At 40.4% G+C, this 13,284-nt stretch overlaps 1 protein-coding gene across 1 annotated transcript in view; it reads left to right on the top strand.

The window, feature by feature from the left end:
- The window catches only part of LOC108729441 (T-box transcription factor TBX20), a 69,521-nt gene extending 57,583 nt beyond the window's left edge, over positions 1-11,938 (top strand). Inside the window, exon 6 of the mRNA XM_018458566.1 lies at positions 11,284-11,938. Coding sequence (XP_018314068.1) covers positions 11,284-11,734 — 451 coding nt within the window. The 3' untranslated portion in view covers positions 11,735-11,938. The remainder of the gene's footprint in view (positions 1-11,283) is intronic.
- Positions 11,939-13,284: the final 1,346 nt, after the last annotated feature.

Raw genomic sequence — 13,284 nt, 5'->3', positions numbered from 1 at the left:
AGCGGACGGCCTGTCATTACCGCTGCCGCTCTGGCTCTCTTCTTCCTCCTCTTCCTCTCCTCTCCTCGCGAAGTCTCTCTATCTTTTTCGTCTCGCTCGGCCTACCTCTTCTTCACAGCTCGCACCTTCCCTCCGTCTCTTTCTCCCTCTCTCCTCCACCTCCTCGACACAACTACCAGCATCAACCCCGAGAACGCAGACACCTCCAACCGATACCGCCAGTCTCCTTGCCGGCCCATTAGCGGGCCGCATTATCAAAGTGCCAGAGGGAGACGAACGGAGCGAGTCGCGGGGCACGGCGATGGACAAAGATGAAAAAGACTCGGTAGAAGACGAAGTAGAAGAAGAAGAGGAAGGAACTGGAGAGGGCGAGAGAAGACACGGGAGGTGGAGAGGCAGCATCAGTGGCCGTGGCTGCTACGAAGCTAATAACCGCCGTTTAAAACGCAAAAACAAAGGTCTCGCCGTGCATCATCGGGGCTTTAGGCCCGGTCAGGGGTACCCGCGGGAAGAAGAAACAGCAAGAAGGACTGAGGGAGGAGGCGGAGCAGGGAGAGAAGACTCCGACTCGCACACACTCGTACATACACACGCATACGCACACTCCACCATATATCGGCTGGCTATCCGAGGCGTCAGGGTCATTACCGGATCATTACCTACCATACCTACTGTGCGACGACGATGATGGCCCGAGCTTGCGAGCACCACCGACGGACCCCGTCCCTCGCACACATACACGTGTACGCACATCCCCATACACGCACATGAGCGTTCCTACTCACATCTAGAGCTCCGACTTCTCGGGCGTTAACGTTCTCGTACCTTTCTGTGCGCGGGTTCGCTCGTATGTGCGTATGTGCGTGTAAGTGTACGCGTACTCGCGCGCACTCACACACTTGCTCGTTCGACGCGGCGGCGATCGCGCGTCGGTCCGCTCGGCGGCAGCCGGGTAAATTACAGGCTCGACCGTATTTTGTGTTGTCTTGTTGTTTTTCAACGCGCCGAAAGGAAATGAGCGAGCAAACGCGTCACGCCACCCCGAACCTGCTAATTTCTATTCATATTTTATGGCTATTAATTTCTTCGCTGTTACACTCGCTCTCTACCCATTTGCTCCCCTTCGTCGCACTTCGCTTCACCTCGCTCTCTACCATCGTCTTCTCTATTTCCCCTCTCTTTTTTATCTTCGGCTCTCTCCCGCCTCATTCTCCTTTTCTGTAATTCTTTTCTTTGCCTCTCCCCAATTCGCGTTGTAACCCTTCCTCTTGCCTCTTCCTTCTCTTTAGTGTCTCTTTCTGCGGCTTCTGCCTTCCTTCGCACTTTTCTTCCCCTCTTTTTCATCTACCTTCTAATATTCTCCCTTAACAGCATTCCATGTCGAAGTAAGAATCCGCGGAACTTCTTCAACACTTCTTCTCACACCTCTTCTTTTTCTCCATCGTCGGTTTCTTCCTTTGTCGAAGTCTTCACGCGATACGTCACTCGCAAAGACATTTCAGTGAACCAGCTTTCTTCCTTTTCATGCGTTTTGTCTCTCTTCATGTTCCGCTATCACGAAGTCTCATCCTGAGCGACGACAGCTCGCTCACTGTTGGTACTGTGAGCGGAGTTGTTAGCCATAAATCTCTCAATAATTCCAATGTAGCTTCCTCATTTCCTCTCTTTTTTTTTTCTTCAAATTTAATCGACCTCCTTTTCATAGACATCGGCCCGTGAGCTCAAACGACCTTCAGACATGTTATTAGGAAACAGCGTTAGGAAATTCTTTTAGACATTATAGACTTTAGCCTACTAATTGATATTTTCTTGCTTTAAAAAATCACTTATAAAAAGTTAATTTTATGGTCTAGAAAATGGGAATGTAGATTAATTTTTTTTCACCTTTAAAGAGATATATGGATTTAAAATCCTTACCGACAGTCTTATAATTGAAAAAAAATTTATAAAAAGCAGTTGTTTTTTTAAATGTGATAAAGTACGATTAAAACTTTTAGTTTCAGATTAAAATAAACATTATCTATTCGATTATACTCGGAACATTGTTTTCCATTTGTCCTAAGCTAATTCCCGTTTCTCGAATCATGTAATATCACCCGAATGGTAAAGCATTCCACGAGGGAGCTTGATAGTCCCCGTGGGATGCGTGCGAGAGGAACCGAGATGAGCCAAACCGCAACATTCGATGAACTACCTTCGGCCATCAGCGGGGTGTAACCTATTATTATCTACCACTTACCTAATGCCCTATGTCAGCCCCGGGGTAGACGGAGAATAACAGGCTCTCTTCGGAATTCCCCGCGCTTTAATATCGCGAGCCATTTTACGTCGCCTGAGCGCGCCGCGCGCGATTTTGGGGAATTTATCGACTAGGTGTCAAAAAGATGATCAATTAAGGGAAGCCGTAAAGTATCGTCGAGCACGAAGTATCGTGTAAATTAACTTTATCATTAAATTGAGATCAGATAATACATAATTACGCGTTCGTCGCAACGTTATGCTGAATTTTAAGGCGAAAATTCGAAGAGATATTTAAGTATTTGCATTATGTTATGAATCAAAGAACGTTAAAAATTAAGAAAATTAAATTTTATTGCATGCATTCGAGTGTTTGTGGAAAATCGGGAAAATCGGGAGGTTTTAATTTGAAGTAGCTAACCAAGCATAATCTGTGCGCGATATAATCACCGGTAGCGATTCTTGGCAATTAACATCGGCTCGACGGCGATCACCGGCGCGTATAAGTGATTGCATTCTTATGCCACAAACGGCCGTAATTTTATTATTTACGTGCTTACGGAGTCTACCGGCGTGCAAATATTATGTGCGAATTATCAGCGTAAACGCGTAAACTCACGGTCGTGAGACGAGGCAAGTGGGGCGCGGCTGGTGTGTAATTGGATCGCTAATTAAATTATACTGAGACTCACGCGATAGAACAACGCAAAAGGCGAGCAGCAAGGACGGCTTCTCTGAGAGTGTTAGACTTCTGCTAGACGCCGTTGTCCCTACGCGATGATCGAGGACTTAAGGAGGTTCGCGTGAGAAAGAACGGCTGATTTCGTTTCCCGAAAAGGGCCCCTTTCGCGGTGCTCACCTGACTGGCACCGCGGGCCCTCAGACGACGTTGCTAAGAAAAGGGCTCCAAGAGAAATTACGGGACATTAAGCCATGCGAGAACATACCATATTTCCTTGTCAGAGCGGCTTCGGGGAACAAGAAACAGATACGTTCGAAAATTACGGATGCGGCCATTAACCGCTAAAAGCCGTCACGACGCCGTCAGTTTTGCTCCAATTAACTCTCCACGGATCAATTCCTATTTCTTTCTTCTCTCGATTGGAGAAGCGGACGCAACGCACATGCGATTACGCATAAAAAGCGTCTTATTGCTTATTACGTCCAGGAAATGTTTTTTCTTCAATTATAGCTGTCGGCTAGCTTATCCAATTCTAACACTAGTGTGATTTTACGTCAATTAAACATAAGAGGAATCCATTGAGTGTAATAACTTACATAATAGATACATAATTCAAAGTTTTCGAAGGAATTCTCCAAATTAAAAATGTTGAATGTTCAGTTCCATCTAACTAAATCTTTTTACATAAATGATGCCTAATAATAATATCTTTATGTGAATTTTTATAATTTCCAGTTTAAGCAAACTACACGCCGATTATTCGTCGGTCTTAAAATACAACTTTAGACTGAAGCTGGAGTATGTAATATCACAAATTAAATTGACAAGCAATTTAACTGATGCTCTCATAAGCGTTTTTAAATCACTCTAAATAATTTATTGTGAAAATCTTCTTAGCCAGGAATTTTTGAATCTCTTGAATCCGTGTGGGGTGTCTTACCAATTCGATCACCAAGTGATGATTAATAAAAAAATATTTATAATCTAGATTTTTAATTACACTAATTAATATATGTAGGAAGAACACAAAGGTCTTTTTCACGTGGCGTAAATAAATATTAAATGAAAATAGACTGACTCACACAAAGATATTATTGGACACCAAGATCCACCTTGACCGAATATAGCCCTTTTAACTCAATTTATGTTGAACGTATTTCTCGGTAGATTTTCTTTCACTTAATAAATCTTTTTAATAATACTTTTCAATGAATGACAAGAAATTTATATGTGATAATTACAGTAAAGATAGTCGTCGTAAAATTCAATTGTCTTGAAAAATATTATTTCATTGACATTTCCTTACATTATCATATTATTGTTGAATTTCTTTGCGGAGTCTTATATTGTAATTCAAATCTTTATATGAAAAATATAGATTTTATATTTTTCGCTAAACGACGTATGAACTTATGTTTTTCGAATAATTTCAGATTTGTTTGAATCCTAAAATGCTATTGATATTGAAAAATACAGTATTACTATCGATACATAAATTTTATGTAAAAAGAAATAAGCCAGTTTTCATTAATTTAACACAAAATTTTTATTTATTTCATACCTTTAGTAACGAATTATTTATAATTTAGACTTTTATAAACGCAAATAATTTAGATAATTATGAACTTTAAAAGAAAGAAAGAATAAGTGCACTATTAAATTCAATCTTGTAATAATGTATAAAAATATGTAATCCAATATCTCCTCATAACATTTACTAATGTACAATAACATGAAATTACTTAAAAATTGAAATCACTTACCAAGCTCTTTGTTATAATATTGACTATTAAGGAGTCCAAACTAATATATGTATAACAAACTGGATTTTTAAAAGCTTGTCCCTGCTGGTCCTAGTTTTTAGTATGATGGATTAGACCTTTTGATGACCATTGAAGGCATAGTGCTTAATAATACAGCTTCATTTATACGTAAATTTATCGTTAACGTTCTGTAAGAGTTAACACTAAATTTGTAATCGAGCTCGCAAAAAAACAAATGAGATCTTTTTGTCGATCAGCGATCACTCTTGTAATAGATTTAATTTGTCTAAACACGAACGCTACGACGGTGTGGTTAGAAAAAAATTCGAACCGACTGTGCCGGATGTTTCTTTCTTATTTATAGACTAATATCTCTCTCTCTCTCTCTCTCTCTCTCTCTCTGTTTTTTCTTTCTCTCTCTCTTTCTTTCCTGAATGGTGGTACTCGAGGGGGGTGTAGCCGCGAGAACGTCATGGACATTTTAATGGGTAACGGCGGTGGCCTCTAATTAGAACGTTTCGACCGTAACCGCGCCATTATGGGGGAAAACGCAGACTCGTCAGATCGATGAGGAATATTTATCGCGGTGTAACAATTACGGGAGCCCCGGCATAGCGCGAATAGTAATAGGCGGCCGGCCCCGGAGGCCGCTCTCTCGCCCGGCGAACGACTGTAATTAGGGCTTTTATTGTCTGTACATAAGGAAGCTTTATGAAAACATTAAGGATATAATTCAAGGCCGGGGAGAGGCGCAGCGCTAGCACACTCCGCCGTGAATTGCAGCCTGGGCCTTAATGCACAGGAGACCGCGTTGCTGGCGCGCTGCGTCATTTCCGTTTTGCGTACGCACAAAACACACACACACACACACACACACACACACGACGCGCGTGAGCCCTCTTGTGTATGACGGGGACTGCCTACCTGTTCCTCTCCGTGTACGAACGGTGTAATTTGATTTCTGGATTTTTCTACGAGCCCCGTGTGATTAAGCTATTTTCGAAACTAAGAAAGATAGCGCGCCGAAGGCGAATGGTGGTAGCACGTAACATCTCCCTCGCCTTGGATTTACATCCCTTCACTTGTCTGACACTTTCGAAACTTTACTATTCTGAAACGAGCGCATCATAGTTCCTCGTTACAATTATATAACTATCGGAAAATATTATTCGTATTCGTGTATCAATGTACAGAGCATAACTTTCAAGCAAACTGTGATATTATAATTTATATAATACCATACTAAATTACGTATATCTGTACATTACACGTAATCTTTTATCACTTTAGTACACATAGTAATTTTCCGATTTTTTACATACGATGAATTGTTTGAGTTCCAGGTTAATTTTTATCAATTTTACAAACATATACCAAAATTATTAGATGTTACATATATTTTAGAAAATATTTGAAAAGAATGAAAATATTTGAAAATTTTGCTAAAAGATCTAAAATTTGCTGAATTGGACAATCTACAGATCTGAAAATAATTTTGTTCGACTATCAAAATAATTATTGTATGTTAGAAACTAAAAAATTATGAGCAATGCTGCAAAAAAAATTTTGATATTAGATCATTCACAGCAAAATTATTCTTTCCGTGTAAATTATATATATAAAAAAATTGTATATAACTTGGTGCTCTTAGTATCTCAAAGAAATGCAAGTTACAAATGATCTAATTGTGTGTACTAACAATAAGAGTTAATAGTGTTAATACATCTAAATTACGCGAGACATAGACTACCACGCGGAGTCTTGACACTTTCGTACATTTAAGATTTCCAAGCCGCACTCGCGTAATCGCGATCGAGATCCACGTTCGGGATCCGCCTAAATCACCGGCTCGCTCGCCCCGCCCTACCCTCCTTCACGGGTTCCTGCTATCCGCGGGATCTCGGATCACGATCGATCCAGGCGAATCGATACGCGAGGCAAGTACTCGGGCAAGTATACTCGCGGAACTCGACTAATAGAGTTCGGGCTCTTGACAGCGATATTTCACGAGAACGAGAAGAGGAATGGCCGCGGACGGACGCACCGGTGTGTGGTCCAGCACGTCCGAGTGGACGGCGATTAGCCCCAGGCCTCCTAATCCCTTCCTCACTCCCCCGTCGCTGGTTTCACCCTCCGGGGCCAGGCTCCTTCTTCTTGCACGCAGCCTCTTCCTCTTTCCCGCTCGAAGCTTACTCTCATGCATCCACGTATCATCGCTTACGTGTATATGCGTATGTGTTCGTGTATCCTTTGTCTGAGTGTGCGTTTTGTGATACGAGGGTGTGTGTATGTACGCTCGTGCGCCTCCTCGGGTGTCGTGTTACGTGCTAAGCGGTACGGCCGAATGGTAACCGAGACGCGGACTGCACACCGGACCCATTGTTCCCGAGGCCTCCTTACGTCCCACCGTCTGCTCCCGCAGTCACCGTGTTCCCTTGTCCACCCCCGTTCATAGTCGCGCTCTTTGGACTGACTCGAGAATGGGTCTTTTGGTTCACGAGTGGGTCTTTTGGTTGATTTGCCCTTCGCCGTCTCACTTCCTCACCGTCTCTTGATTCGATCGGATATCAATACTGTACGCGATAGAATATTGCAGTCACCGGATGTTATCACTGTAATAGCTGTTACTGCATTTTGCAAGGAATACAGACAATCTTAATATTCTAGAGGCGGCATTGTCTTGTCATTAAAAAACAATTTTTTTTAAATAATTTTATTCAAAAATATCCTATAAAAATATCCTGAAGAATCTATTGATATGTATATATTCTGTTGATATATATATCGATATATAGCCTTTATAGAAATTCTATATTTCAGTGTTCAATGTTACATAAAAATTTTCATCTTCAATACTACTAATGAACTAACCCAAGAAGATTAAGCTAGATTGGTTTTTGTAATAACAAGAGAAATAAAAACGCTTTTGCATTATGATATAATTTTGGATAGCAACGACATATCATTTTGTATAATTATTCATTCCAAAAGTATACTAAAATTTATAATATTTCAGCCGTCATATTTAATATCTTCAGAAAATTCCTCGAAATTATTTCAAATATCCTAACTTCGCCCACATCTAAATAACATATACACGCACAGAACCCTAATAAAGGTATAAAATAATTAAAGATCTTGCTAGAATCGTTGCGATTGAGTCCCTTCTGACAGACCTCATTTCTCGCAACTCTCTTATTTTTCTCGGTCGTGGACCGAGTCTCGCACAGTCACGATGGTTTTGTCTCGCTCTCGCACCACGGTTTTACGACTTTACGAGTTGGGTCTCTCGTCGTCAACGTGCCGGCTCGCAACTACCGAACGAACCCTTCTCTCCTTGACTGGGTGTCGCCTGCCCTGGTGACCTCCGGGGTAACTAGACTCGCGAGAGTCAGCCCTCCCTGGCTCCAGTCCATGGAGACAGAATCATTACGGGTGCTGTTCGGGATTGAATTGTATGGTCCCGACGACGTCGGTCGCGCGAGATGATGAAGTGCTTCGCGCCGAATGTCCCACGAATGACGGATTATTCGACGTAACAAACAATTTTCTATTTGAAAAACGTTAATCTCTCTCGTCTATTTTCTTTTTACAATTTTCTATGAGATAATAATTTTTTATCATAGTAATAATCTTTCTGTCATGTTTCTTTTTTTGACACATTTTGTCCTTTAATTGTATTCACAGTCAATTGTATAACATGTAGATTTTATTATATTAGACTATTTCTTATAACAATTAACTTACGATTATTTTATTATTTTATAATTATTTTTACAACGATTAAACTTATGTATATATGTATATTTATATCAGATTTATATAATCCACACTCTCGTGTATTATTTATATAATATACGAGAGTGTGGATTGAAGATACGGCCTAAAGTTCTAAGGACAGGAACAAATATGTTCCGGAACCTTTTTATTATGCACGCCCCTAAATTATTTCATGCACGAAATGCCGAGTTATCGAACGCCAGTTATGAATAAAGGCGTCTTCGGATATCTCGACGGACGCTGGTTCGCGGAACTGGATGATCGATAAGAGGTATTATTCGTGGGCGGCCCATGCTTCAATTATCCGGCAGGATACTAGTATCAAGTTGTCTCTCAACCACTTGACTTTCGAGAAGCGCGAAGAACCGGCAGCCATCCATTGACGCTGCCTTCGTCAAGATCTGAGATCAAGTAGACATCGAAACTTTTGGCAAATCATTTGATCTGGAAAGATGTTAGAAATACATAGAATGCACATCCTTCCTTGCTGTTTAACAGACATTGATTTTAATTTTAACAAAAAGAGAACGACACGCTTTTCCTATAATGTTCTCTCTAAATAAAATATTAATTAGATTGATAAATTAGCTAATTTCACATCATTAGACATTCATAGAAATTGTGGTTCACTTTTTTATATCCTTTCTAATATTATCAAGATTTTATTACATTATCATTACAAGCTGATGTTGGTTATTCGTATGTATAACAACTTTAATTTACAATACAATGGGTAAATTAAACATTTCGATCCATGTTTAGGTCACCTTCGGTACAAATAAAAAATTATAAAAATGTGTATAATTACTGAAATAACGCCGAATAAGTACGTGAAACAATATAGCTAAGGGTGTCATTGATGGACACATTAGATCTGTGATAAAAATATAGAAAATTGTCTTTTTTTAAGTCTTACGTATTTATACAAGCCAGAAAACGGTAAGAGAAGCATCAGAATTAATTAAGAAATCAAACGAGCGTAAAACTCAAGTAACGAAGCGAATTATTGATTTGAGATTTGCTAATCGAACAAAATGAAGTCTATCTAGCGTCAAACCGATTCGACTCGTTCGCTTTAAATGGCGGAAAACGACTGGGACTCCTTCAGGCCACGCTAAGTCGAAAATCCATCAAGCCTTCGCTCCTACGGTCTTTGGCTTTGCACAATCGGTTTCGCCGGGCTTGAAATCGAAAGCAATTACGAAGCGCCGCCTCGCGCTTCGGATTCGCGATATCGTAATGAAGCCTTAATAATTGAGATAGACCGGCCGATAATCGGCGTGTCTCTACACGCCGCTCCCGCGCGTAATCACGAAAGTAGGAAGTGACTCGCCGTGATTCCGTGCGCAATGAGACTTGGTCGTTAATTATCGTCGACGTAAAGGGAGAGAGAAAGAGAGAGAGAGAGAGAGAGAGAGAAGGGAAAAGAGGAAGAAAGAGATACAAAATGACCTTCTCACCATTCGCGACGCGTTTTCATCCATGATCAGCCAATAATCCGCTCGTTAGCGTTTCTGCCGCGATAGTAACGAAGCAACGAAGGCGCGTCCGCGCACAATCGCGCGTAATTAACCCTAATTAAGCCTGTGCCTAACGCACGAAATCATCCATCACATTTGTTGCTTTGAGGGAGAAAGAGATTCTCGCGATCGTCGTTGACTTCCTCTCTCACTTCTGTATACCTCACCTCGTACGTACGTCTCTATGAGGGGAAAGCTCATCTTAATTACCCGCCATTCTCTCTCTGTCTTGTCTCTCTGTCGACTCTGTGTCCGTGAAGGAATCTCATTGATTTACTCCCTTTTAAGTGCTATTAATGCCGATAACGTCGATCGATTAATCAGCCGACCGGCGAGGGCCGCCTCTCTCGCCTTAAGAACGGACGATTTTATCTCGCTCTGTCTCGCGTTCCTGCGGCTTCAGACGATTTATTTGCTCGTCCGGCGCGATCTTTGCCGTTTCGGTCGATTCGCCGCGTGCAGGATCGCGACCTCTCGGTCGCACGATTGCGCGGCCGCTCGATCGGTTTCTCATCTAATCCCGGTGCCCAGCGAGTGCCGATTCCCAGACGACTTGTGTGCTAAATTTTATAAATGAAGTTTTTTATCTGACTGCCTATTCGATTATTCCGCTAATATTATTAATGACGCGCGGATTTCTCTCTTACTTAATATCTTCAGTAAAAATACATTTGGATATTGCATGCAGAAGTACTGCGATTTGTAATAAATATCAAAAAGGGATAACAATATTTGAGAATCTTTCTATCCTATGTCTACTGAGGGGAGCTCCCTACATATAATAAGCTATTAGTAATTAGTCAGAATTGTAAATAAGTCATAAGGCAATAAGTTAATCAGTGACTGAGTAAAGATGGTCCAATTCTATTTCTTACGATTTGAAACTTAAATTATGTTATGACTGACCAATCACACAGTGTCTTGTTGTTTGCCCTGAAAACTGCCATCTGATTGAAATCTTATGACACAACGATCTAATGCAACTTGTTCTGAATGTAAGCTTTCTAAGATTTATGACTTAGAATTTTGACTCACTACTAGCGATATGAGTGGTATGACTAACAGAAAGTTTATTGCAGAAAGTCTAAATAACAATGCACATAGTGGGCGCAAATCTACTGATTTGTTCATAAAAGTATACGAGAATCACATTTAAGCTAAAGTAATCTAAAAAAATTCTTTTTTACTTGCGATGCAGAATTGGGAAGAAAAGAATTAAGAGATCTGTCCTAGACATCAAACGTATCGCACCCATCTATTTCCGTATGCTAACGATACCCTCTGTCTCTTACTATTTCAGAGATCCTATGGAGATTATGGAACAGCAGCTGATGAGATGCGGTGTACCACCGGTAAGAATCTACGAACACCTTGCTATGTCGTCGCAGGCTGTGGTAGCCGCTACGTTGGGTGCTCAGCACCAGCCGCAACAGCAACACCATCAGCAATCCGCGCAACAACAGCAACAGCATGAGAGCGGCGGACACGCGTTATCATCCTGGCTGGCGCCGGTATCAACACCGCTCTTATACGGCAGGGGTGCAGCCAGTTCTCCATCACTCTATTCCACCGCCGCTGTTACAGCCACCCCCGGTTTCCCATATCCGCCGCTGCCGTGGCCCTGGCAACCACCCTCCGTCGCAATGATCTCGCGACGGTCCTCGCCCCCCACCAACCTGAGGTACGTGCCCTATCCAACACCGGCCAGCTCACCCCCGCCGTTACGGGCACGCCCGTCTTCCCCCAATTAGCGATCCCCGCTGGCGCTAGCGACTCGACGACTGCGGCATCATCCCTCTTCCCTCTCTCTGTGATTATGGAACAGGCATTGATCAGAACTGAAATCGAAATTGTCCTGACACGTTTTTATTTCGTCAGGAGAGCGATGGCGCGTGTACATACACGCGTTATATTATTGTCGACAGAGATCTGATCACGGGTAGCAATATAAAAATAAGTGACATCTCGTTGCACTGTTATTACAGCGATAAAGAAATATGGAATTCAGGATGAAAATGATTATTAACCGTAAATAGGTCGTAAATTAGAATAATATTAAATTGTGCAATTGAAGCAAAGAAACTGTATGTAGCTTTATTGTATGATATTATTACATGTTCTTTCGAGCCTTTATTATTATTCAAGTTGGAAAATTAAGCTTATTTGCCATCTTAAAGAATTATTTTTCAAATATCCTATGAAGCCCAATTGACTTTAAACGAGGCTTAAACACTTTTTCTCTTCCTTTCTCTCTCTCTCTCTCTCTCTTTCTCTTTTTAAAATCAAAAGAGAAAGAAAAAGAGAGAGATAAAGGGGGAAAGAGTTTTAAGTTAAAATAACGCTTAAAATTAAAATAACGTTGGTGCAATGGCTTAAAAGGCATAAATTTTATTAATTTAACTAAATAGTTTCAAAACAATAATATACATCAGAGGCTAAACTATTATAACTAAACTAATAATTCAATTTTAATCTTTCTAGGTTCTGCGAATTATTATATTATGTAATTATTATATGTTAAGAAGGGTAATTTATGTTGAATACATGTACTTATTTCTGGAACATGATATTTGGCATAAATGTACCTTTTTTGTTCATTAATAATTTTTAGAATTATTATCATGTTACGGATTATAATTTTATTGTGTTATTTATTAATAATATATTAATAGTTTCGTTAATAATAGGGGAATTAATATTATTACATTTTTAGGCCAAAATTTTTCTGGAAGAGAACTAAGAATATTAGAATCGAACCTATGATTTTTCCTTGATTTCTCATATTCTTTGATGTCACTTACAATTAGTTCTATATCGCGAATGTACAAGGGAGTAATGGAAAATGATGTCGCAGTATGTCGTTTGCGAGCTTAAGCGTGTGTGGTGTTCTTAATGTTCGTGTTATTCCTTAGCACACAAGTGCAACCAAAGAAGAATGTCTCTAGCATCAGTGTGTAGTTAATCATAGATTAACACACTGAGTACTAGGGTGTGTGTGTGTGTGTGTGTGTGTGTGTGTGTGTGTGTGCGTGGGTGTATGTAACGCGTAGATATTTATATGATATAATATATAAATGTAATTCTATGTATACATGTCGTTCCATTAATGTGCACGGGGCGAACGTATCGATGGCAGCTGCACTGTTAGATATCAAAGGAGCAGTGGTAACCCATTCCTTGAGTTAAATAACATTTTATTATTTTCAATTTCCAAAGTGTGTCAAAGTGTAAATTAATTTATTTCTATGATTAGTTTCAAAATAAATATCGTTCATATTAACACATTTAGTAAATAATAACT

Source organism: Mycetomoellerius zeteki, unplaced genomic scaffold (assembly GCF_001594055.1).
Source record: "Mycetomoellerius zeteki isolate Tzet28-1 unplaced genomic scaffold, Tzet1.0 scaffold73, whole genome shotgun sequence".
NCBI lineage: Eukaryota > Metazoa > Arthropoda > Insecta > Hymenoptera > Formicidae > Mycetomoellerius > Mycetomoellerius zeteki.
This window is presented reverse-complemented; position numbering and strand designations above follow the sequence as displayed.